A 27173-nucleotide genomic window follows, 5' to 3' on the forward strand; every position below is an offset into this window, starting at 1 on the left:
CGTGCTGTTTGCTAACAGTCTGTGGAGAGGCTATATTTTATCCCTTTGGGTTTCTTGGCCAGCATTCAAGCTCCTGACCCTGATTTATTCGCAATCAGTCAAGAGCCACATTTCATCTCCACAGGCCACGTCTGCACGGAGCTATTCAGAGCACGTGGCTCCATGTCCCACAGCACAGCCAGGACACCTCGCCACCACAAGGCAGCCCCAGCCCTCTGCAGCACCTCCGAGAGGTAATCAGGGGGTTTTGTGTCCAAAAATAGGCTCTGCGGGGGCAAACCTTGCCTGCTGAGAACAGCGTGGCTGGAACAAACTGCGCCCCTTGTGCGCATGAAGGCGATGAGAGCTCCAGATGCCGGCCCAGGCTGGCTCCCCGCCTGCCCTCATCCCATCTCCCCATCTCTTTGCCTACCTCTCTGCCTATTTATAGGCATGGAAGACCTTTGCACAGTGCCTGAGCAGCCAGGGGGTTGAGTGTATAGGCGGGATGGCAAATGCCACCCTTCAACTTTCCAAAATCCTTTCCCTTCTGCCTCCCAAGGGAGCCGCCATGGAGAGCCAGTCATGGCCCTGCTTTTGAGACAAAGCCTCGGGACTAGCTAGGAAGTGTCTCTCAGAGCTGCACCCATCACCAGCCTGACCCTGGGGGGTTTATAAAGCACCCTGTGCTGAGTCTCAGCAAGTCTTTCCTAGGGGAGCAATCTCACACATGTGAACATTCCTCTGTGAAACCAAACCAGGTAACACAACCAAGATGATGGGAGAGGTACAGAGCAACCCACAGGATTCAGGGAAAAAACAGTGGAGCATCAGGGTTAGTGCTGCGAAGGATCATGGTTAGCATCAGCCCTATCTGACATCTTCATTGGCAATTGCAATTAAGGATGTTAATTAGCATGTTAATAATATCGTAGAAGATAATAAACCGGAGAGGATGGAAGAGAGCAAAGCAATCTGAAGGGGACCCTGGAGAGATTTAAAAAAAAAAAAAAAAATAACAGAAGAAATTCAGCTTGGAAAAATGCAGCTTCTGCAGTTCAGGGAAAAAACATCCGGAGCAGACGCTGCGGGAGGAGGAGGAGGAGGAAGGCGGGAGCAGGGAAGCAGAAAGAGGCTCGGTGTGGGAGCACAAGGGAAGGCAGCCCCTGCTTCTCTGTGAGCCAGGTCCTGGCGCTGGAGCAGGGCAGCCTGCAAGGCTTCACCAGGCAGTGGGAGAAGGACCAGCTCCTCATGGTGGCAGAGCATCCTGCTGGGGTGGGTTTTTCTTGTAGGAAAAAATAATATCCCGAGTAGAACACTAAATGAAACTTGACTTCACCTGGAGCTGTTTCCCCTCACACACATTGCAAGCCCCATTGCACAAACACCTCCCCTCCTGGCTCCCAGGTGGACTGGCCACACGTGGGAAGGTGAGAAGTGGCAGAGCTGTCACCTTCCCCCCAGGTGGGCAAGGCAGTGAGTGTGCAGAGGTAATGGAGACAAAAGGAGATCCCCACACCCCAGCTGGACATGAAAGCAATTCCTTTCTTCCTGTGCAGACCCTCACAGTGCCTCCAGCTCTCAGTGCACAGCCTCTCTTGACCAGCATGATGTGCCAGATGCCCCTGTTCTGTCAGGCTGAAGCCCTCCTTGTCTGCTCCATCTCGAAAGCCCCCAGATCCCCTGGGGAAAACTGCCCCATAGCTGGGACATGGGATGCAGGGTGGACCCTGAGGGCAGGACACCTTGGTGATTCCAGTCCTGGCATCACTGCTAGTCTACACTTAATAGCGAACTGGATAGAACTGTTTTCTTGTAAGAAAATCCTGTGATTACTTCAATTCCAAAATGAGGTAACCAGAGTGCCTTTCTCACAGGGATCCTCACGGACCTGCACCTCCTGGCACAAACCATGTGGATGCAAAACCAGGCAGGATGCAAGCACTCACAGTGGGGAGGATGGTGGGGTGGCAGCTTCTCACACTGCTCTGGGTGTCCCGGGAGACACAAAGAAAACTGCATCAAGCCCCTCCTCCAGCAGCAATCCAAATCTCTCCATTTCCATGGCAGGAGGGACTTTGCCCATCCCCAAGATGCAGAGGGTGAAGAGGAGAGCTCAGGCTCACCTGGTCTTTGCAGCTCTGCTGCACCGACAGCTCCTTGTGCCAAACAAAAAGCAGCAGCCAGCAGGACTTCAGGAAAGAGCTGGGACCATTAAAACCCCCTTCATCCTGAGACACAGCTGCTCCTTTGCCTCTCAGCTGGAGTCCTACACCACCAAACTCCCCAGGCTGGACATCCTTGGGAGTCTCTGTCTCCTCTCCCAGTGCCTGATAATCCAGGCAGGACCTGAGTCACTGTCACTTGTCCCCAGCACCTGGCAACAAGGAAGGTCACACCACTCGTGTCACGGTGTCCTCTTGAAACATCTGCTGTCACCCCAGACGTCTGAGCACTCCAGCCCTTCCCTGGGGCATTTGGAAGGTTTAAAAGTACAACCAGTTCAAAGGAAAGCCCAAATTTTAACCCATCAGGACCAGTGCTTCAGCACACAAGAGCTCTGGGCTGTGCAGCTGCCCCACATTGGGAAGGGGCAAGAGTTTTATTGCCCAGAGGGGAACTGAAGTTGTTCCTGATGCTTGAGTACTTGGAGGCAGGCAGGGAGGAGGGGAGAAGCTTTTCCATGATTTGTGGGCTGCTCCCAGGCTGTCCCTGCTGCCAGGTCTTGGGCAATTTGATGACTTTTGTTGCAAACTGGAAGAACAGGAGACATATGTGAAGGAGGAAACTTGCATTCCTCTCGCCCTAAGAAATCCCTTCTCACTTTCCCCCAAATCACACATACACCCAATCCCAGCCTCTCTGGGCTGGCTTGGACACCAGCTCCCCTCCCACACCCAGATGACCTACTCGTCCAGAAATGGCCAGGGCCTGCGGCTGGGGCGTTATCCTCTTCTCCTTCCCTTCCCATGTCCTGCCTGCACAGCCCTGCTGACAGCCAAGGCAGGCAGGGGAACCCTTCACCTTCCACTGCTGAGCCAAGGAGTGGAAAACACCAGATAAAGACAGCCTCTCCCAGCAGCATCAGTGCAAAAGGGACCCCAAGCCCCCAAAACTCACCCCAGCCCCTCCACAAGCTGCGTGCCAAGCACCTCCACTCCTCCTCCAGAGATGTCTCCAGTGTCTTGCAAACATGGATGTTGTATTTCTCTCTCCCTATTCCCAGAAAAAAAATCTACACCTGGCACTCTCTACCTCTGGTGATCCCCAAAGCCAAGCAGGGATGTGACTCACTGGGTGGTTGGACACCAGGCCACCAGGCCTTCATTTCTACAGCATCTCTCCTCCTCAGGTGACTCCTCTGTCCCTGGAAGTCCTCTGTGGGATGCAAAGGTGGGAAAGGACTCACACAAAGCTGAAACACAGCGGTGACATCACCACCTCAGGCCACAAGGCCGTGTATGTGCAGGCAGAAAGCCAAAGCCAGCCTCAGTCCCTGTGAAAGCCTGTGAGGAAGGAATGCACCAGGAGGAAAACCATCTGAGCAGGGACAGAGCCCAAATCAAAGCCACACAGGAAACCAAGCTAGGGGAACCAACCGCTGACAAATTCCCCCAGCTTATTTCCATTGAGTGTTACCACTGAGGCCTACAGATGTCACCTGCTGGACACCTTGTGGGCTGATGCCTCCTGGGGTGGTGAACATCAAGAGTGACCTGTGTGCTGCCAGCATGGAAAGGCCCCTCCAAACCACCTCCTGAGAGGGAGAAAGGAAGGGACTGCTTTTAAAGCAGCCTTGTGACCATCACAAGGTAATTCCCACCACAACTACATCTCACAGAAAGCATCCATGAGGCTGATTAAAACCTGCCTCCAAGAGAAAACCCAGTCCCCCATAGGAGCTGTGCCACCCTGGGGAGCTTCTCACTGGTGAAAAGGTGAAGCTGGGACCTCACAGGAGAACTGTGAGGAGAAGCCCAGCAGAGCTGAGTTAAGCAAGACCCTGCAATCTGGCCACGGGGTGTTCGCCTCTGCAATCCTGGCTTGAATCCTTGGTTCACAGGTCCATTTAACAAAGTGAGACAGAAAATTGGACACCAACGGCTGCGAAGCACAGGGAGAGCCACCCTGCTCCAGGCCCATCTTGCCGGGGCCTCCTCAATTTCTTTCCCCCCGCTTTTAAACAGAGAATAAAGACAAACCCCAAGCTCAGACCCAAATCAAACACAACCTCACACGTGCTCAAGAAGAGAGACCAGCTGTAGGAGTAGAGCACGGTCCTCACATCACCTTTTCCATCCCCATTTCCACACCCAGCTGAACACAGGGCTTCCCGGCTGGGGTGGGACTCTTCTGGGTAAGAGGAGAAAATGCTCCGGGGTGGATCCCGCCATTTCCTATTCCAGGAAGGCCAGAACCCCTTTGAACTCTGTCCTTCTGCTGGAGAGAGTGAAATACAAAAACACACACCCCAACACCAATTTAGACCTACACCTTCCCCAGGGTCAGGCACTGGCATCCTGCAAACATCACGGACCCCTGCGTGTGCCAGGCAATCCCACAACAGACAAGTGGGGTGGGATCTGCTACAGCAACACACAACAGGCAGACAAATATCAGCACTAGACTTGCTCTTTCAAGCCCCAGTGCCTTGCTCCAGGCAGCCAGCAAGACTATTATTAGGACTCGAGGCAGCCTGGCCTCTGACTGCTTTCCCTGCAAGCGCTGCCCCATGGAAGGATGTGCAATTCCCACCACGGTACCCTCATTGCATAGATATTGGATTTGGGAAATACTTTTTTTTTTTTTTTTTTTTGCTGCAGGCAAAACAGCTCTTTTCCCACACCTGCCCTTTCAAATGAGAGCGGTTTAACACTGTTTGCAGATCTAAAAAAAAAGAAACAAACCATTGGCATCCTTAAAGCTGGCCCAGCCCCATCCCTCCGGTGCAGGGAGAGCTGAGGAACAGCAAAGTAGAAGAGGTAGCAAGCAAATGAAAGTCGTTGCTGGAGGGGGCAGGCAGCAAACAGCCCCACATGCCAGCATCTCCCTGTGAAATAGCTCAGCAGCCCTGTCCCCAAGCTGGGGAGCTGGCAAGGAGGGCCTGGGCCCCCCCAGAAACATCTTCAGGACATGGCAGGAGACGAGAGATGGATTATACACCAGGGCAAGTTGTGAAAGGGAGACAGGCACCGCCTCCCTTGCTCTAACAGTTAAATATCTTTGAGAAGCATCTCCCTGAGCTGGGGTGAGCTCAGCAGAGGCATAGGACCACTCAAGACACCCCCACAAAAAGCTGCAAGGCACCCCAGTGCTGCTGCAATGGGTGCTGGCAGCCATAGGCATCCTCGACCCAGCACAAACAGCCCCATCTGGGCTGCTCCTCCAGGAACCCCTGTGGCTTTACAACTCGCCTTTGGACATAACAGGACCCCATTTTTCTCCCCAGTGTCACATGTGAAACAAACCCTCTGATAATCTCATTTTCCAGGTTGTAAACTCACTCATCAGTGGCTGAGGACACATGGGGGCCTTCCCTCACCACGCTGCTCTGATGATCTCAAGGCCCTGGATGGGGAATCGTGCCTAGTTTCTGCAAACTATGATCTAACCTAATTCCCTCCATCCCATTAGTTCAGGATTTACAACACACAACCTCCCCTGAAATGGTTTCTGGTAAATTCTTTGAAAGCTCTTCTGGTCCTTGCATCACCGTCAGGGTCAGCCAGGCATTAATGGCAAAGCATTTACACGCAGGTAACTCATTCCCCAGCAAGAGAGTTTGCTTATGCTTTTTAAACTCAGGAAGCAATTAATAGTTGCCACAAAAGCACCAGTGCTTGTCTTGGGCGAGGGCCATAAAGGCCTGACTTGCCCTGGGGAATTCTGATGCCTCCATCTCAGCAGGCACCTTCCACCAGCGTGGTGGTTGCAAAGGTAAATCCCTAATGGTGGATACCTGATGCTGGGAAATCTTCATGCTGCCTCTAACCTGGAGAGCTGTGACTCCAGCTTCCTGAATCAGCTCGAGGTGACCATTTCAGGGAACAGCACTGCCAGCATCAAAGTCAAACAAACACAAGACTCCAACATCTTTGGGCTTTTTCCTCTCTAGGCAAGGACTTCATTGAACTCCCTGACTTTGGGACTTGCAGCTTCAAAAGCCAAAAGGTCACAGATAATGCTGTGGATGAAGCCAGGATCCCAGCAGAATCCATGGATCTGATGGAAAGGTGAAAAACTTTGGTCCCTGCATTCTCTGATCACACTGAAAACCCAGTCCCCAGAGCCCAGCATCCTCCACTTACACCAAAAACCCTGCTCTCCAGATCCCAGCAAGCTCCACTCACACACAGAAAACCCCCAAACTCTGCTCCCCAGAGCCCAGCATGTTCCACTGACACTAACAAACCCATCCCTTGAGCTCAGCATCCTCCACTCACACTGAACAAGTGCAACACCTGGAAAGCAGAGGCAGAGGCATCCACACCACGGTGCTTCCTCCCTCCTGGCCAGCACAGATGTCTCTCAGGGAGAGAGGATCCACTCTGCCTCCCACTGAACACATCAGCCGGCTGTGGAGATCCCCAGGTTTTAGGAGACATCCCTTTCCATGCCGGCCCCCTCACAGCCATCAGAAAACAATGATTTCCAGGCTCACCCCTCTGCACTAGACTTCAACCAGCTGCAGACAGGCCCGTGCATATCCTCTTCCTAATCCTTCATGCACAATCCCTAGACAGTCCCTGGCTTTTATTATTTTCTGGCAGGAGAGAGCACCACGTTAACCCTGGTGTGCAGGCTGCAGCCTGAGCATCTCTCAGCACATCCCAGCTTGGGTCCCAATTATAAATGAAACGTTTGTGTAACAAGAGAACTGGTGAGGGCCAATTGCCCATTAATATTTGAAACCTTTAATTCCTATTTAACGGCCTGTCCAAACAGTCCCTTCCTAATTCCTTGATATAATGATGGGCCTAAAATATTTATTTATTTATTATAAAGACCATGGGAGGCTCTTCCCATCGGGATGGATGTGCTTTCCTGTGGGGGGTTCAAAGCCATTGGACAGAGCATGCAGCAGCATCATGATTATTCATCATGACACAGACCCTGCACTCCTCACCTCTGCCAGACCCTTCTCTACTCAGCAGTTCCCGCAGCTTCAGGGATGCAAGATCAATTCCTTACTGGGACATGTTTTAAGGCAAGGAGAATGAGGGAATATTGTCCATAAGTATCCTGGAAGGTCCTGTCCTTGGCATGATGCTGCAAAACTCCCAGGGAACAGAGCTGCACCTGCCCAAGTTCTGGCTGAGGGCAGTGGTTTGCAGGTGTGGAGACAGTGTGTTGGGGGCACATGAAATACGGGCAGGGTTTGCATCCCAGGAGCACATCCTGCAAGGAGACATCCTGAAATGTGGGCTGCAGCCTCTCCAAATGGGAGAAAACAGCCTGAGTTCCCAAGGTGCTGGAAAAGACAGCAGAGCCTGGTGAGAGGCACAGGAAGGGCTGCAGCCTCACTAGATGGGGGTAAACAGCCTCCAGCTCCAAGCCTGTGCTCCTGAGGGGACAGAGGCTTTGCCCCAGGAGGGAGCAGAACCCAGGAGAGGTGCAGAAGGCAGGAAGGGCTGCAGCAGGAGCTGCCCCTGTGGCCCCCAGCTCTGACCTTGAAGCGCAGGGCAGGCGGCTGCCACGGCTGGCATCGTATGACCCGTTACAAAACACGGCGGGCTCTGCTCAGAGCTCACACGCTGCAGGACAAATTTAACACCCCAGAGCGTTCCCAATCCCACTGAAAGAATTCCTGGCAGGGCCTCAAGAATCGCCCACTCCTGTGAGTGGCCAAGTGCCATCCCATTGGTTTGGCCCTAGACACACGAGGAGGACCTTGTTCCTTGCTTCTAGAGGGAGAGATGCTTCAGCTGATGGAGGACACCAGGCAAGATGATAAAACCCCCAGGAGCAGGTGGGCCTTGAACCAGACAGCAAAGGGAATGTGGAAAAGATGCTGCTCCCAAATGCTTTTGCTTGTCTGTGAAAGGTATTTAAGGGCTGCAATTAAAAATTTGCATTGAAGGCACTGTGCAGCTCTCCCCATGAAGTGATCCTTGGGTGGAATGATGAGAATCATTCACATCACTCAGAAGAACAAGCAGATGGAATGAAGGCACCCTCAAAGGATGCCCGGTCCATAGAGTCCAATACCAAGGGACTTCCTGGTGCAGCTTTGGGAAGGGAGGCTCACCAGGAGGAGAACTTGTCCCTGCTGCCATCCCCCCAGCCATGCTCTCTCTCCCAGAGCTACGCTGGCTGTTTTTGGAGATGGAGTGGGTGGGTGCTGCTCCAAAGCAGAGCTGGGCAAGGTGCAGGCCAGGCAGGGTGAGGGAGCCTCTCCCAGCTGCAGATCTGGTCACAGCTCAGCAGCAAGCCAGACCCTGCCTCTCCCTCCTCCTCCTCCTCTCCCTCCCTTTCCTTTCTCCCGGCCCCAGCCCCGCATTTCTGGAGCAGCAAGAGTCAGCTCTGCCGATGCTGCTGAAGGGCCCCAAGCCAGCTCCGGCTGTAACCTCGGGATAAAAACATCAGCTCGGAAACACAGCAACGGGAAAAACAGACAGGAGGCCACGTGTGTGCACATGAGGATTCCTGGACCAGGAGAGCTCCCACTCTAGCACTGAGGTTTGCAGTAATGAGCAATGTGGACTCTCGATTCCAGGCAAAGAGGGATCTTGGGTTTGGTGTCTCCTTCCAGCCCCTGGGAACAATAAACCAGGACCTGCTGCTCCTATCCAAGTTTAGCCTCAGCCCTGCACCCAGTGCCCACCCCTGAGCTGGCCAGGAGTTGCTGGGGAGGCAGGTGAGGATGCTCTAGCTGGGTGGGGCTTTGGGTGCCCCCAGCACGTGATGATGAACAAAGCCCAAGTTGGGAGCACCAGCCTGGAGGCCATGGAGCAGTGACAAGACGACAGAAAATGTCGTCGGGCCAGGGGCTATTTTTATCTGCAAGGACCAACACTTAATACTCTCCTATCTCCCACAAAATGTCACTTGAGCTCGGGCAGAACGTTTACGCCACTTGCAGACAAGGGCTGAAATCCGAGCACGTAATCCCTGCTCCAGTCAAAAGTTTTAGTGGGATTCGCAGCGTCTGGACAGGGGAAGCTGAGGAAAAAGCAAAACAAAACAAAACAAAACAAAACAAAACAAAACAAAAAACAAAAAAAAAAAAAAAAAAAAAAAAACCCAAAAACAAACCCTTCCCCTGAGAAATGATGGCTGAGACAGCAGGGACACAGGACAGGCAGGTCCCCTCCTGGCACCAGGTATTCCCCCTGCAGAGCCACCTGCCACATCTGCAGGGCACAAGGGACTTTGTGAGCCCTGGAGCTACCTTGTGGCCTCCTCACTAGCTCCAGCAGAATTTAAAAGGGTCTTCAGCAGAAAGGGGAACAGGGAAAGCAAGGCATCCACCACCCCACTCTCTAACCCCCACAGCCCCAAGGAAGATGAAGGGCTGGGAGGAGTGGGGTGAGTCAGGCAGAGCCCACAGGGGGTTTTGCAGAGAGTCTTCATCAAGGTATCACCCACCTTAGCAAATCCCCACTCTGCACCAAGCACCTCTAATTACTTCAAACACTCCCCCCTCTCCTCTCCCACCTCCTTCCCTCTCACCCCAAAGGCCAGACTCTGACGTGCCTGGGGTGTAAGGAAAGGAGGCTTCCCTCACTTAATAAAGTCAAGGTAGAGCAGTGCTGTTATTAACAGCAGCCTGCCCACGGCAGGAATATTGCAGCAGCAATCCCAGGGGAGCACTGCCCTGACAGCAGAGGCAATAACACAGCCCCAGCACTGCCCTGTGATATTGCAGTGAGTGCAAACCCCAGCAGGTCCTTCCAGGTTCCCCCTGGCATCACAAGCAGTGCTTTAGTGTTAGGGATGAATGGATACCTGCTCAGGCATGGAGTAGCTGAGATTTGGGACAGCACTGTCCAGAGGGCTCTTCCAAGAGGGGCAAAAGAGCAGGGGTAAAAAGAGCTCCAGGCACAACAAAACATGGTACAGCACAGAGGTGCTCAGAAAATTAGGGTTCCATGCTAAGGGCTTCCATGGAAACTCACAGGAGGTGAATTTTTCCAGGGATAAAATGCACAAGTTCATGTGTGTGTCTTGGAGCTGCCCCCAGCTGCACCCAGGAGGTTTTTTTCACATCGTGCTGTCTGTTTTTTTTTTTTTTTAAATTAAAAAGACTGGACAAAGTACTGAGGATAGAGGTACAGGCAAGGAGATGAGCCAGCAAAGGATAGGGCTGGGCCCCTGGAAATGCTGCAGGATGCTGAGGAAAGGAGGATGGCCATGGCTTCCCAGAGGGACACACAGCACCTTGGAGGAATCAAATAATAGACATTGACAAGGAAAACCCGCTCCACTAGCCCCAGAAATCTTCTCTTACAGCAAGGAGTAGGGTAAAAAACCCTGGGGAATATACTGGAGAGGCAAAACTTGCATTCCTGGGATGGCCAAGAAGTGATCACATCTATCTCCCTCCATCTCCAGTTCCTAAGATCCACTTCTGAAGCATCACCAGCCAAGAAACTTTGGTTGATTGGACGTGGTTAAAGCGAAAAATGCATGCAGAAAATCTTATAGCTGAAACTTAAATGGCCTCCACAAACATCTTGCATATTTTCAAGGACACTAAGGAAATTCACTTTTTTTTTTTTTTTTCCCATATTTTAGACTTAAAAAAATGCCTCAAGGGAAAAAGTTATTTAGAACTACTTAGGAAATACAAAGGATAAAAAAGCCTGTAATTATTTCTCTGCCAAGGGCTTGTCAGTTTGAAAATCCCTGCTCTTGAACCACTAATCCTCACGGAAAAAAAAAAAAAATGTAGCTTCGGCAAGATGCATCGTTGGTTGACTTTTGCTGCACTTTTCTGGCACAAGGGGAAGGCGTGGGTTTGGGTGTCATTTCATCAGCACCTTTCACCCACAATGTGCCTGATACACGTCCTTGGCTAACGAAGGAGACCTGCAAAGCATCACCCCAAAATGAGGCTGCTCTGCCTGAGAATGGTGCTCTGAAGGCATCAGGCCCGGGAGGGAAGGATCACGGCTGATGCTTGGAGACAGAAGTGCCAAAACAGGCAAAAATAAATCAGTTCAAGGTGGGGGTATACTTACTCTAAAAGCCAAGGATTCAGGGAGTTCCTGGGATGTTTTGTTACGTGGTTGGAAATAGCATAAAGACATTATTGGCAGGGAAACTGCACTTCCTCTGGAGGATGGGGATGGGCCATCCCAGCAGAGCTGGGATTTGGGCCTCTGGTTTAGCAGCCAGATTCATCACTTCACGTCCTCCTGCCGGGGTAAGGACGGGTGCCATCAGTGCCTCTGACCCTGGCTGGCCACAGAGAAACAAAACAGTGCCATGGAACTTGTTGTGTCCCACACACCAGCATCCCAACAACCCTCCCCAGCCTGCAGCATCTCCCACAGGAGCTGCCTGAGCCACCCAGGTGCTGCTGCACCCACCCACCTGCACCACCTGGGTTTGGGGCTGCAGAGGGCATCTGGCACAGCAGAGGCCAGAAAAGCTTTGTCCCTGTCACAAGCAGCTTTCCCACTGCCAAGGATAAACATCTCATCCTGAGCTGCATTCACTACATGGGGCCCTTCACCCACTTTCACCCATCTCTGATGTCTTCTTTCATTACTTTCTTCTAATCCATCTCCATAACAGCTCCTCCCATCAACATGGGGTTTAATGTCCTTGAGGTAATGCATGCAGGAAGCCACCCTCTCCTTCCCAGATCCAGAGCTGAAGCAAGCTCACACTCAAGAGCCCAACCAACAAGACTTTAAGCTTCATTAAACTTTTACACCAGTCCACTGAGGTTGCTCTCTCTCAGCCTCTCATAATTACGGGTGCAGAGGGAAGGAGCAACATCCACCTGAGCAGGCATCAAGAAGTTTCAGACACTTAATGATTTCCTAGCCAAGCTCCCACATCCAAGGCAATGTTTAAAAGGCTCTGCTCGATACCACTCCTGCAAGCTGCTGGCCAGAGGAGATGCCAAGATATAAATAATTCAGGATTTCAGTTCCCCATCACCAACCCAGCTGGTCACCCCTCTGGCACAGGTGAGACTCCAGACACAAAAGCCTGAACCATCCCAGCACTCCAGAGTCCACTAACACCCAAGCCAAGAGGATGGCTGGGTTCAAGGACACTGTTCAGGTGAGCAACATCTTGTTCTGCCTGCAGCCAAAACCTGGAGTTCAGCATCTCCATGGGGCAATTCAGACCTTGGCTTGGTTGAATCTTCTTCCTCCCCTTCAGCCCTTGAAGGAACCTACAGAAGGTGGTCTGTAAGGGGAAAAGAGGCTGTCATCCCCTCCTCAACACCCAGCACAGGGCTGGGGTCCTACACACCTGACAACAGAGCACAGAATCCCCTCCTCTCCTGCTGAGTCTCCAGGATCAGAAATGGAAAAGATGCCCAGAAAAGGTGCCCCAGAAGCACATCGGAGGGCAGTTCCAATCCAGGCTCAACACAGAAATCATCAGGAATCAAGCAGGAGTTCTGGGGTTGTTCCTCTACAAACGCCCATCTCCACTAGCAGCAACCATGAATTTATTCATCTCAATCACTCCCGTGGAGGCCACTGCAAATGTGACATTGCCTTCCTCCCATTTAGATAAATCACTGCAGGGGTTAATAACCCTTTTCATAGCTAAGATGCAGTTTTCCAGAATTAAAGGCTTAGCAGAGCCAGCAAATTCCAAGCAGAAATTTTGCCAACAAAAGCATCTCTATGATTTTACAATGGCAGGGGTTGAAGGCAAGAAATGACAACACTGACTCTTTCAAAGAAAAAAAGCTGCTGCAGCTGAAAATCCCCTTCAGGTCCCTTAACCTGTTTCTCCCTCCTTTCCAAATTTTTCCAGCCAGAAGCTTCCCCAAGCTTTCAACAGTAAAGAGAAAAATCCCACCTTCCTCTCCCAGCTCAGCCACCTTGGGCGATGCTGTGCAGTGAAAAATCAACTTATAGCATGGCCCCAATGGCCCCAGGCAGGAAGAAAGGAGTCCTTGGGCACAGAGACTCCAGGACCATCCAAGGATCTCTGAAGCACAACATCAGAGGAGAGGATGCACCTCCCAAAGAGATCAATTGCATCCAAACAATGGATTCTCCAGGAATCGCCCTCGCTTCTTATGCTTTTAAGACCCCACTTTGCTCCCTTACAGGGCAAGGCAACCTTGCCCAGAGGGATTTCAGGGGCTCTCCACCCCACTGAAATGGTGGTTGTCATTCCAGAGGAGCAGACACACCGGGGAGGGGGATTTTGCACGGTGGCGGCAGGGGCGGGGAACAGAGGGTCCCGTGAAAAGGGATTTGTTCCGCTGTCAAGGACCGCCTCAGGAAATGAAGCCCACGAGGGAAGGAGAGGGGTAGGGAGCAGCAGAGACAATGTAGGGACAGCAGTGACAGGGGGACAGCTGGGGGGGATCAATGCTGAGCCCTGATGGGCTCGCAGAGCATAAGGACTGGCCGGGGAAGACTCCTGCAGCATCCTCTGCTCTTCCAGGCATTCACCTCAAGGAAGAGCAGGATGTCCTCGTGAAGGGAGAACCACTCACCTGCAGCCACGGAGCCACAGGGACCCTCCGACATCCGTGCCTGCTGGGATCTGCTGGGATACAGAGGAGTGGGGTTCTCCTACTGATTCATGCCTTCTGCTATCAATCTGTACCTTAATCGTGCCAATTTGTGCCTGGGAGGAACTGCAACACAAACTCTGCCTCACCTTTGGTCAAAGGTAGCCCAAGGTGGAAAATACGAAGGTGAGCGCGACATAAAAATCAGGCAGATCTGGAGAGACATAGAGGATTCATATCCAGCATTCAAACTTGCCCAGCAAGATGCTGTAAGCACTTATGATGATGACAGGAGCATTTTTAAGCTAGATTTGTGTTTCCAGCTCCATTTCATGGGTGACAAAGCCAGCTCTCAGTTCTTTCTCCTGCGTGCAACCATGGTTCACTGTACCCAGACCAGATATTAGTGCAGAAGACCTGACCCCAAAAGACAGGATCATATTCATGGGCACTTGAAACACTCTACTGAAAACAGGTAGGTGCATGCAAGTACAGTGCAGCAGGAGAAAATAAGTTATTTGCACTGAACACGACATGATTTCACCCCTGTACTCAGAAACTCACACATCACCCTCCTGAAAGCTTCAATCTCTGTGGGAGAAACTCCCATTTTCAGCCAGCCAGCCTATAAAACGTTCAACACCTGAAGGATCCCTGATAAGCTAAAGAAAATGGTCTTTTGTTAATAAGGCCCCAGAAAAATCCCAGATAAGCAAGAAGACAGAGCCACCAGACAGAAAACCCCCCAAATTAAGGGAATTTGGTGCCATCAGCCCAACAATGTGCCCCTGCACAGCCCTAACACAGCATAGCTCAGCCTGCCCCACACTTTTTGCAAAAGCTGTGGCATCTGGCTGTCCGTAAATATTTGAGGTGGGAAGCCAGGAATTACAGAACCCCTCTCCTGGGCAACCAAGGTTTGACCATCTTAAAAAAAAAAGAAAAAAAAACCTACAAAAACAAACAGCAAACCTCAAACAGAGCTGCAATGAGATGCCTGCTGGTTTCGCAGAGACACGCAAGACAACAGGGGTGCATCCTTTGCCCCTGAGAGCCAACAACCCCAGGAGAAGATAACCACAGACCAGCTGGATTCTTTCTGCCAGGAAGCAGGATTCCATCAGGATAAAAGTATTGAGGAACAAAACTGTGGGTTGTCACTGAGTTTGCCATGACAGAAAGTGCCACTAGCTCCCCTCACCTTCCCCCTTCCAAAATCTCAAACAAATACACAGAAATTCAGATTTCTCATGAAAACACATTATACTAAAAAAAAAAAAATTAAGCTGGCTTGACCCCAGTATTTTTCCCTAGTAAAATTCAAATATTTTCTCTCTGCTTTAAATATATTCTTCACTCCTGCTATGGAGGAGGTGATTGACTGAATTGCAGGTAAAGGCACAGTTCTCCAGCCCAGGCCCCATCCCTGCTTTGTGTTTGCATCTGCAGAAGGCACAAGCCAGAGACAAGAGAGCACAAAGAGACAAAGAACATCCTGAGAAGAAAAATACCCAGGACAATTCTCATTCCCACCTCCCTCCACCTTGGCTGTAGCCTCTTCTTCCTCAGACATGCTCCAGCACCAAGTGCTGAGCACTGTCTTAGCTGCACACCACGAGGTTCACCGGAAGTGGGGAACTGTGAATCCAGATTCAAACTGCTGGGTTTTTCCCCTTCTCAGCCCCAAGCAGGACCTGCATCCTCGTGAGCAGGAGATCAGCCCTAGACCCCAAGTTCCCTTTTCTCCTGCTCCCACCCCCTTGCCACACCCTGGGGTGAGTGTGCAGCATCAGAATCAGAAACTGCTGTGGGTTTGGGCACGTTGAGGCCATCCCAGTGCTGCCAGTGGGGACAGGGACAGCCAGCAGAGATCAGTCTCCCCGGTGGCACAGGCAGCCACCGGCAAATCCTGCCCGCATGCTGGGCAGCCGTTAGTGAGCACAGCTCACACCCAGCACCGCCATCCGCTCCCAAATCAGCTGCCAGTGGCCACACCATCAGGTTCAGAGCCTGCTGGAAGGCTCCCCGAGGAAGCAGCGAGCAGGAAACTGAACTGTGGGCTCTCCAAAATCCCCGGCTCGGCAAATCCCTCCCTGCGCCTGGCGGCTGCGAGCAGGTGAAGAACTGGCGAGGCGAGGGCTGGCGAGCTGGGGCAAGAGAGGACCCCAGCTGTCTCTCCAGCTGGTGGAGACAAAATTCTCATCAAAACGAAACAAACCCCTCTTTCTTCCCCAGTCCATTTCTCTTTGGTGCCTTTGTCAGGACTGCAAAAACCTGAAGCAATTCCCACAGCTTTAAGAGTCGGGGGCTGATAGGGAGCACCAGCTCGTAGAATGGGGGAAAAAAGGTAAAAAAAAAATCACAGTATGCCCAAAAAAAGATGGCAGAAACCATGAGGAGCCCCAAGGAACCTCAGGTTGTGGCTCTGAGGCACTGACCTGCAGTCTCCACTGACACTGGGGTGACCCCAAACCCACCCCTGTCCCCACCACGGAGGGAGAGATGACAAGTCTATTGTCATCTTGCTCCCAATTTGCCAAACTTCACTCACTTCCAGGCCTTTCTATGAAATGTTAACTGTAAGACAAATCTAATTAAGAGCCCAGAGAAGGGGCAAGATGCCAAATCTCTCCTTCATTCCCTCTGGAAAGGGGGAACCCCACGAGTGAGAAGACAGGGCTTGGTGGAGATGGAGACAAGGCCTGTTTGGTTGCCTGGCATTTCCAGCATGGATCCCACAGTGGCCTCTGTAACATGCCTCTCACTGTATCCCACTGCTTCCCTGCCTTCCCACCCTCTGCCAGCACGAAATGTTGACTTAAAGAAGTGGTGCCTGGTCCCAGCCCAGCAGTACCAACCATGGCATCCCTGGTGGGCATTCGGCTGCCCCACAGCCACACTCCTCCCAGCCCACAAGGAGTCAGCACTATTCCTCCAGGAGCTGGGTGGGTGAGGACAGAGAGGTGTTTGCTACAGGAGATGAGGTGCTAGGTGGGGATGGAGAGCAGGCAAGAAGCATGGGAAGCACTAGAGGGAAAGACTGAAAGATGGGGAAAGAGAAACCACCAAGAGGGATATTGTGCCATGAAGCTGATGTATGCTCTGGTACCCCATCCAGGCCAGCCTGACTGCTCCCAGTGCCTGGCCAGCTGGAGAAAACCAAGTCAGCAACATCCTCTCCACAGGATGCCCTACAAGAAGGGGAACAGGGCTCCAGAGAACATGCTGGACTGCAGCTGGGCTGACATGTGGCTCTCTGGAGGGATACATCTCTGCCATCAGTCACAAAAAGCACAGGAAGTGCCACTTCTCCAAGTGAGAGAAGGCAAGGGACTGCAAACCACCAGGACAAACCCACCACACCACAGGAACTTCCAAGCTGGTGGGACCAGGCTGTGCTAAAGTGTCCAGCACCACCTCCATTGGATCCATCTGGAATTACTCCCCTCACAGCCCTTACGGGCTGGGGAAGCAGCGCCAGGGCTCACAGCTAATTGCGCAATGACATCCATTACCCACGTTAGGCAGGATAAACAGCCACCATGCTCCAAACCTCTTCCCCCCTCTCCTCGGCTGCCAAAGGAGCCTCCAACAGGCGAGGGGAAGCTACCCCAAGCCCACAGGTCCATCCTGGCCTGGCAGGACCACGTTGCCAAGGATTCAGGCTCATCCCCCACACAAAGGTGCCGGGTGTGAATTTAACACCTAACACTGACGAGTTCCTTTGCACGTGTGCTCTTCTGCCTGCACACCAGGAGGGTGGAAGGATTTTTATTTCTTTCCTTTGCAGCCGGACACAACTTCACATTATAACTCATGAAGGAGAAGGTGTCAGCACCCGCACAAGCCCATGACTCCGGGGACACGGGGTTCTGGAGGCAGGCAAGGAGAGCCCCTCGATGATGGCGTGGAAGCTGGCAGCAGCACAGAGCCATCAAGCCGTGCGAAGACAGGGCGAGCATCACACAACTGCCTGCCTCGGCCGGGGAGCCCGGCATGGCGGTGGCGGCTCGGGGGCTGCAGCCGCCCCTCCACTGCCGGCGCCCACATGCCAGGCCTGCTCCGAGATGTGCTGGCCATCTGCTCCTGCCAGCCGGGGCTGGGGCTGGGGCTCTGCGCCGTGGCTGGGGACGTGCCAAGCCGTCCCGCCGTTGCCACGCTCCCCAGCTGCGCCCCCCATCATGACCACACCGCTGTCAGCGCTCCCGGCCCCCAGAACCTGCAGTGGGGATCTTCCCATGCCTCCAGGTCCTCCCTGCATCCCTGGCTCTGCTTGGCCTGTGCAAACCTACTGTGAAACACCATTAGGCAAGAGGGGTGATTCAATGATTCCCGTCCTCGTGCAGATTTTAAGGCTCCAGAGTAGCCCTACTCTTCCCATTGCTTCCCCATTTATGGCCAGGTTTGGTGTTGCCCCCCCCAAATTCACCACCACAAAAGCACATCCCCCTGACCACCACCACAGGGGCCCCACAGCCGGGGCATGTCCCCAGGGCCATTCTGCAGTTGGGGAGCCGGCCAGGACAAAGACTGAACCTTGTCATAGTTGAGACTTATCAGGTTTGGACAAGCGCCGGGGGCTGCCGCGGGATTCGGGATGTTCTGTAACGAACGTCCTCTGCTCCAAATAGACGCCGTCCCAGGGGCACAGGCTTGAGCCGTCCCTCTCCAGGAGTCCTCCCTGTCAGCGCTGGGGAAACTGCTCCAAGAGTGACCCCCAAGTTCCCAGACAGCATCACCATCTGAACCGCCCACAGGCCCTGAGCCATGACACCCCAAAGAGATACCGAGACCTGACCTGGCACCCTCGGCCTTTAATCCATTCCCTTTCCAAGTCCTCTCCCAAGTTCTTTATCTTTGTGAAAGACGAAGAAATATAAAACATGTGTTTTAACAAATTATTCCTCGATTTCTAGAGCCCAGCAAGTCAGATGCTCACTTAAATCCATCCGTAACACTTTCCATGGGTGTATTTATAACCGAAGGCATAGCTGCCGTCTCGCGCTCCCTCGTTAACCCTCTGCGGCCTTGTTGCAAACAGAGCTCAAACAGAGAGTGCAGAGATGCGTTGGAAAATTCTGTACCTACTTGTCCCTGGGAAAACACCCCAATGCTCACCATCTGGAAGAGAAATCCCTTCTTTCAATTAAAAAAAAAAACAAAAAAACCAACAAAACCAAACACAACCGCAGAGCACCGACGCGGTGACAGCGGCAGGTTGGATCCTGAGCATTTCCCTGACACCCCCAGCATTCCACACACAGACACCCCCCAGCCCTCCCACACGGAGAGGCCTCCGGAGCCTGGCTACACCACTGCCACCGGGAGGATCGGCCGCTTTCCACCACAAGGACTGTCAGTCACTTGTGATAATTAACCAGCTTGAGATAATGAGCTCAGCCTGAGAGCAGCGGCTCTTCCTCCGCACGTCTCGCTCTCAAATCCCTGCTATCGGCATCGGCACCGCGGCCAAGGCAGGCACAGTGCTCCTGCACCCAGGAAAATACTCAGTCCAAAGGCAGGACAGGCATTTGGGAAAAGAAAGAAGGATTTTTGGTAAATAAAGAGTATTATATAAAGCTTGGCAGAGGCCAAAGGGAACAGCTCTTTGGGACTCTGCATCCTTGCCATCACCAGGTAAGGAGTCGCACCACTGGCACACCAGAGTGCTGCAGGACGGATGAAAGAGGGGGCACAAACCTGCACCCCCATGCTAACATAATTAATATGAAATGCAAGGGGGCAATGACATGATGGCCAGAGGTAGGCAGGAGCAGGAGGGGAAGAGGTCAGTGTGAGTCAGGGTTAAAGCCATCACATCTCGGGAAACTGCACGTCGCAGAGCCTGAACTTCCCGGCTTGGGCAAAAGTCACCCCAAACACAACCAGGAAATAACCAAGAAAAATGGTGCTATCACTGGGCCCTAGAAAAAATTTGTGACTTTTTTTTCCTTCAATCATCCTTGTCCATCCCAACAGGGAGATAGATGGGCACAGCAAGAAGCCAACTGCGGCACCAATTTCTTTCGTGGCCAACAGACATCAGAGGAGGGTTTCAGGTTGGAGACACTTCAAGAGCTCACAAGCTGCAGTCAAGAGTAAAATCCACATGTGCTGCAAGCTGGAAAGACATTTCTGGGTGACAGTCACCCCAATTTCCCTTTGACAGTCGAAACAGAAATATCAATAAAGCAGAAATTGAGAATTAAATCGTATTGGAAGTCATAAGAGAACCAGTAGCCAAATTTCTACAGACAAACAAGCAGTACACCCAATCTCAACAAAATTTTTGCCTACAAAAATCCAGCCTGTGGCACAGCTCTCTCCTTTCCACTCTCACAGCAGCTAATTCTTCCACTCTTTCGTAAACATTTGAAAACAAGGTCACGCGCACAAATTCTGCTTTCAATTTGCCTTGTATCCATAGTGATTAAACTCAGATCCACAATACGGGATTTAAAGGAGGGGGAAAAAACCGCAAAAAACCCAGAAAAACCCCTAAACCCCAACTTTAAAAAGGCCTGGAGCTGGGCTAGACCCCGGCACACTCGCCAGCTCACCAAAGACCAGGGATGAGAGCATCAACAATCACTGTTTTCTGCTATAAAAAAAAGGGAATTAAATTGCAGGGCTTCGACAGCCATGCTATCACCACAACAAGGGATCTGGCCCCCCACCTACACCTTCCTCAAGAAACAACCAGCCCAGAGGCAACAAAAATTTTTAACAGCTCCGAAACCCAGCCAGGCAATGGGGTCCGGAAAGGACAGCGAGAGCAGGATGAGCAGGAAAAAACGAAAGCAGCCGCAGGGGAGGAAAAACTCAGCAGCCTTCTCCCCACTCCCACTGGAATGGTTTTTCTTTTAAAAAGGAAAAGTAATTTTCTCATTGTCTTTCCCCCCAACCCCACACTTCCAAAGGGGAAAGCGTCAGGGCTGGCAGCTTTAACACCCAAATTTCTTCACCATCACAGACCTGGATGCAGGAAAAGCCTCTGTGTGACAGTCAACACTGAATTCAGCAGGGCCTTCCCCGGTTCCTGCCGAGTGCCTCAGTTTCCTCACCAACCAGGGGGGAGAGCAATAGCACTTCCCTGCCTGTGAGGATATTAGGATAGTAGCTTCGTCCAGGACCAGGTCAGGGAGGATATAACTTTCCTCCTGCAGATGCTCTGTAGGAAAATAAAGCCAGGGGGAAATGCTTGGCCCCGTCCCTGCACAGACCTGGGGTTACCGTGGGTCTCCCAGGCTCCCAACAAAACATCCTCAATTTCCCAGGGCACAATCTGAGCACAACGAAACACCTCTAACAAGGGGAGAACCAGGCAGCAACGAGGCTGCGGGGCAGAAGCACAACTCGCCGCGCAGCACGGGAAGGAAGAGCTGACACCTCTTGGGACACACAGGGCAGGGGAAGCGGGGGAGCAGCACCGGGACGCCAGTCTCCCCTTTTGCAGGGCACTGGGGCTTTGAGGGCGGTGAGGACAGAGCGAGGGGGAGCTCCCCGAGGGGCAAGCGACACTTACTTCTCATAGTCCAGCTTGCAGTAGAGCTTCTTGTCGCGGTAGAAGCAGGTGGTCTGCAGGGGCTCCTTGCAGGACGCGCACTGGACGCACTGCTCATGCCACAAGCTGTCGTTCAGGCGCAGCAAGAACCGGTCCAAAATCACTCGCTGACACCCCTCGCACACCGACTTGGGGGTCGCGGCTCTGCCTGCGGGGAAGGAGCCGAGGGCTGGGGTGGGCGGAGGGAAGGGCGGCCGGGGAGACGGGCCGGGCGAGGGACGGGCGGAAGGTCCCGCGGTTCTCGCTTCCCCTGCACAGGCCGGTGGGTCCCGGGGGTACGGGGGTGTGCGGGGAGCTGCTGCGGAATCCAGGAGGGACCTGTGCCTTAGGGCAGCTCCGGGGGAGACACATCGCGCCCAATTTCGTTCCACTTGGAAAGGCGGCAGCGGAGCCGCAGCTCAGAGAGGGAGAGACCGTTCGAAACCGATATTAAAACGAAGATAGAAAGAAAAAGTGAATTATTTATTGCTCGATACGAAGGAGAGCCCTTCGTTACAAGGGGGGGTTAGGGGGACACACAATTTAATGCAATCGCGCGAAGAACCAGGAGCAGCGAAGGCGGCCGCCGGGGACACACCCCGGGCGAAGGCAGCGGCGGCGGGCAGGAACGAGCCGGGGAAAGCTGTCCCCGGGCCTCCCGAACCCCCCGTGCCCATGCATCGCTCGGGCCCGCCCGGCCGTGCCCCGCCCTATGGGGTCCCCAGGAGTGGGGTGCCCCAACTTACCCAGCAAGGAGGAGAAGGGGGTGGCGGGGTCCAAGGCGCTCTGCAAACTCTCCTCCATCTTCAGGCCGTCCAGCATTGTGGGGAGCCGGGCCGGGCGAGGGGCCGCGCCGCCCGCCTGCCGACACAGCCCGGACACAGCGCGCTCAGCCCGGCCGCCGGCCCCGCCGCCCCCGGCCGGGGCTTCCCCGCCCGGGCTGCCCGCCCGCTCCCCGGCTCCCTCCTCCCTCCCAACAGGAGAACCCCTCGGGCCCCCCGTTCCGGCTGCGCAGCCGCTGCCCCGGCCGGGCTCGCAGCAGCCTCGCAGCCCCGACGTGGGGAGGCGATGGGACCCGGGCCCCGCGGCCGCGGAGCGGGGGATGCGGGACGGGAGGATGCGGGGCTGCCGTCGGCGGGGCTCGGCCGCTTACCTGGGGCGGACCGGGCGGTGCCTTCCTGCGAGGAGCCGGCGGGAGAGGCGTCCGCAGCCACGGCTCCCGGGGGGTCCTGCGGCGGCTCCGGCCTCCCCGGCTGCGTCGCACCCCGCCGCCTCCCCGCCGCCGGCGCTGCCCGGGGTGCGGATCGAGCCGCGGCTCCCTGGGCGGCTCCGGAGAGGAGCGCACCGACCTGCGGGGAAGCGCCCGTCCGACTGCTGCCAAGGCACATTTCCTGGAGCTGATACCTCCCTGCCCGACCCCCACCCCCTGCCCTCCCCTCTCCACCCCACTCGAAATAAGTTTCCTCCCCGCTCTCCTGCCTGGCTGCAGGCACCGGCCCCGCCACGCCTCGAGGGGCCGGCGGCCCTTCCCGGCTCCGGGGTGCACGGCTCGGCCCCGGCTCCGCTCCGCTCCCTGGCTTTTTTCCCCCTTCTTTTCTTAGAAAAAAAAAAAAAAAAAAAAAAAAAAAAAAAAAAAAAAAAAAAAAAAAAAAGGGGGGGGAAAGAAAAAAAAAAAAAAAAGGTAGAGGGTGGTGTCCCACCGCAGCGTCTGTCCCAGTAATGAAAGCGGCTGGAAATCAAGTCCCCCTTCCAGGAGAAACCCAGGCCGGCAGTTTTTGGGGAAAGTCGGTCCCCTGCCCGGGGCAGTCCCCGGCGGGGATGCGCTCCCCCGCGCTGCGCATCGCCCCGGGCGCCTCGCTCCCGCTGCTCCCGAGTGTTTGAGGAAAATGAGTGCTGGGAGGAGGAAAACAAAAAAGAAATATCTACCAAAAAAAAAAAAAAAAAAAAAAAAAAAAAAAAAAAATCCCCAACACCAAAGCCGAAGAGCTGCCCCGGAGGGCTCGTCTCCAGTGATCCCTGGCGCCGAGCGGGGCTCGGTCCGCTCCGGGCGCGGGTTCCGCGGGGCCGCAGGGGGAGGCGGCTCCGGGGAAGCGGAGCTCCGGCTCCGCCAAACCTCATCAGTTTCGGGGAGGGGAAACCCGCGGAGCAACGATCCCGCCCGGCCGCGGAAGATGAAACTTGGAGCTTTCCCGCAGCCCCGGCGCTGCTTTCCCGTCCTGCGAGGCTGTCCCTTCCCTCCTGTTTGGGGGGTTTCGCTGTTTTTCGGGGTTTCACGGCCCCGCGGGTCGGAGCGGTCCGCAGCGGGGCTGGGGCCGCGTACCTGCCGCTGCCGGAGCAGCCTGGACGGGGATCCGCGGCTTCCCCGGCACGGAGCAGGGCTGGGTCCCCCGTCTCCGGCCGGCGAGCAGGGGAACGGCCGCAGAGCTGCGACGGACCCGCTGTAGGTTCGCGGAGGATGGGAGGCTTTTAGGGGCCTCACCTCCTGTGTTCAGCGCTGACCTTGGCGCCAGGGGCAGATGCGCTCCCAGCCTCTCTGTGGGGCATCCTCGTCACCAAGTGCTCCCCACACCCAGATGACGTGGGTGATGCAGGGACCGAGGTCGTGTCCTCTGGGAATTCGTAGGAAGGAGAGAGGCCACAGGTTATCACAGGCAGCTCACCGCCCTGCCAAAATCCCATGGGAGAGGGAAACAGGTCCTGGGACGGCCCTGCTGTATCCCAGTATAACTCCACCAGGAGATCGGGCATGAAAGCCGTGGTACTATCACAGGGATCAGTGTGAAACAGCTCTCACCACTCACACCCAGGAGGGCTGGGCTGCAGCAGGGAGGCACCGGGCTCTGACACCTTTGTCTTTGGCTCTCCTTGGAGGTCTCCAAGCAGCTTCAGCCAAGTGTCTGAGCGCCAGATCCACTGGAGCCACCTTGCCAAGACAGTAGCCCAGCGAGGACTGCAGCACGACCAGGGGCTCCAAGTACTGTGTGCTGCTCTCCCTGCCTGTGCTTCCCCACACTGTCCATCCCACCCCACAGAGCTGTGCAGGGCACATTTTCCTAACACAGCCAGGGAGTGGCAGCCCCGTGGGGTGGGAATACCATCCACGAGCACTGCTAAAAACCGTGTTCCTGTGCAGGGCACTTTGCTGGCAGATTCAGGCTGCCCATCTGATCTGCTCAGAGATGCAGGAGCAGCTGGGAGGGAAGTCATTCCTTCCTGGATGTTGCCACCCCATGGTTTTCTTCCTCCTCTTCTCCATATGAGGAGGGTCTGGAGACTCACCTTGCAGCTTTCATGTACAATTCCCAGCTTGGTCTATGAAGATCAGGTTTGGGGGCTGAGGCAAGTGTGTAACACCAGGGAGGCTGCAGCAGGGTGTTCTTGCTTGTGATTTACACATCCACCAGCTCCCGCACAGGTCAGAGGTACTGGAGCACACCTGGCCTCGTGAAAAAGGTGATCACCAGCTGAACCAGTAAAATATGCAAGAAATACACTCCAAACCCCCTCACTCCCAAAGTGCACCTTCAACATGGGCAGTGTCCCTACAAAACATGGGGGGAGTATTTCAAGCAGCTCATTACAGCCTCTGAGCACCAATTTCCATTATTAGCTCACTCAGAGCTGAACTAGGGGCAGAAGCCCACGGCATCGGCAGCCAAAGAGAACTAAACCAGAGGAAAAGCAGGTCTTGCCTTTCTCCTCCTAGCTGTGGGGTCTGCAGGCAGCCAGGTGTTGCAAAAAGTGGGTGGTGCTGAAGAACTGGATTAAACAGAAGCTGCCAACCGAATTAACAGGGCAACAACATTGGCAGAGGGGCTGCACATCTTCCCCAGCTGTCTCCCCACTGGGGCTGCCCAGCTGTCATGTTTTGTGCAGGTCCGCACTGCTCACTGCTGGAAGGGGCTCAGCAGCACTCAGCTCCCAGGTAGCCACAGTCACAGCAACTGCCCTGGCTCCAGACAGCAGCAGCCAGATCCCTCCTCCAGCATCACCTTAACTCTGCCCAGCCAAGCAGATGCAGGAACACCCAGGAGCAGGGAGGGCTGGCCCCAGAAACAGGCACAAAGGAGACCAAGGAATAAGATGGCTGTGAGCCGCCTCCCTTGGGACAGGAGCCCCGTGCTGGGCCAGCATCATCCTGGTGCCTCTAATGCCTGAAGCCAACTTGGCACAGGAGAAAAAGCCTTCCCCATCACCACAGACATCTGTGGACACCACTCATCCCTGCAAGGACCACACCTCCCTCTACTGCCTCCTTCACAGCCCTTCAGAGGCATCAGCAGCTGCACAGCCAGCTGGGCTGGCCAGCCTGGCAGAGAGGCAAGCCAGAGACCAGCCCACAGCCACGATGCTGTCAGATAGCCCTGGGGTGTTAAAATCCTCTCACTTTACCATTGAAATACCAGACCAATCCTGTCTCAGGTAGAGCTGATTGCACAGAGGGCACAGGAAAAGAGGAGAGAGAAATGGAGTGGCCTTGCTTAGATAGAGCTTGGTCTTTATCCACTCACTCTGATAAACACCTGGGGATTTATCAGGGCTTCTCTATCGTGCTTTCCACCACAATGTACCCTGCCATCGTCCCCTGAAAGAGGATACACAACACACTGGATACACAGCAGCTCTGGGGAGCCTCCTCTTCTTCCCCTTCCTCCCTGTGCCCTCTGGTGCTCCAAAAGGCACCAGGCAAGCACAGGCTCCCCAGCTGGGCCTTTGATGGGACAGCAGAGAGCTGGAGGGAGGACATAGAGGGGAAGAGCAGAGGAATCAGGCAGCAAAGAGAATATCCCAGGAAAGCTCGGGTGCGATGGTGAAGGCAGTTTGGGGCCCAATCTGGACAAGAGGTCCTTGAGAAAAGGTCAGTGTTGGTGGCACTCAGCTGGATTCACTCTGTTGGTGTCTGAGAGTCGTGTCAGGCCTACAGGATGTGCCCCTGAATCACTTAATCTATCAGGGAGCCTGGAGTCAAACTGAACATAAACCAGCTCAAACCTGTATAGTTTGAGATGTGGTTTTTTTATTCTCGATCCAGAAGTGCTGTTGTTTGACTCACTAGAAACTGAAGCAGCTGCTACAGAACCCAAAACTCCACTATTTTCAAAGCCCCCTCCAAAGAACATTTGCAAAGGGAGCAGCTCAGAATTAATAAATGCTTTGACACATTTGGCCTGTACATCAGAACAAAGCTTGTCCATGGTGGGGGGGACCTGCTGCTACCTCGGGAAGCTGGTGAGATGTGATGCCTGGTGGTAAAGAGAAAATGGCCCTGCACCAGTCATTCCCAGAGACTGGTTTATTTATCAATCCCAGAGCAAAGGAAAAATTATCTGAGCTTAATCTGAGGCTGTGAGGGGCTTCATGGGGTAGCCAATGACTGGATAAGGTTTTCTTCAGCTTATCAATGATTGTGATTTCTACTGTTTTATGAAAATTAGGTTTCTCCAGGGCTGTAGACTGGGGAAGCTCCAGCCATGCCTAGCTGATATTCTTCAGCTGCAGCTCATAGAAGGATAACCACACCAGTGAGTTTTTAGCAGCTGCTATGGGATTTGTTCCTTGGGGTGTCCAAAAACTCACTCCTATGCTTTGCAAGGCTTGGGGAAGCACAGCTCTTGGACAACACCCCTGTAGAGAGGTCTACAACATGAATGAGGAATCCAAGGGTTGGGACCAAATCCAGGAGATTGCATCAACCCCCAGGTCTCCAGTGACTGCAGATAGAGCTAGGTTGCTCCATGACTTGTTTCCTCTGCAGAGGACATAGGTTTGCTAGTGGCACTTTCAGATGAGCAAGTGGTGTCTTATTCACAGAGACCACATGGAGAGTCATGGCCTCTCTGCCCTGCCAGACACAGGGTGGGGGAGTTTGTGGTGGGCTGTGTGGTAAATTTTTCCAAAAACCCAGCAGTCATCTGGAGAAACAGGACAAAGCTCTGCTCAAACTGAAGCCTGGAGACCTTGTGGCTCAGAACCGACACACTGCCCTTG

At 53.9% G+C, this 27173-nt stretch overlaps 1 protein-coding gene across 1 annotated transcript in view; it reads right to left on the reverse strand.

The window, feature by feature from the left end:
- LMX1A (LIM homeobox transcription factor 1 alpha) overlaps positions 1-22007 on the reverse strand; it is a gene marked incomplete at both ends in the record, with an annotated part of 40870 nt that extends 18863 nt beyond the window's left edge. Inside the window, 2 exons of the mRNA XM_083867899.1 lie at positions 21168-21354; positions 21932-22007. Coding sequence (XP_083724025.1) covers positions 21168-21354; positions 21932-22007 — 263 coding nt within the window. The remainder of the gene's footprint in view (positions 1-21167; positions 21355-21931) is intronic.
- Between the last annotated feature and the right edge of the window lie 5166 nt (positions 22008-27173).

This window comes from Zosterops lateralis, assembly GCF_965231275.1.
Source record: "Zosterops lateralis genome assembly, chromosome: 9".
In the NCBI taxonomy this organism is placed as follows: domain Eukaryota; kingdom Metazoa; phylum Chordata; class Aves; order Passeriformes; family Zosteropidae; genus Zosterops; species Zosterops lateralis.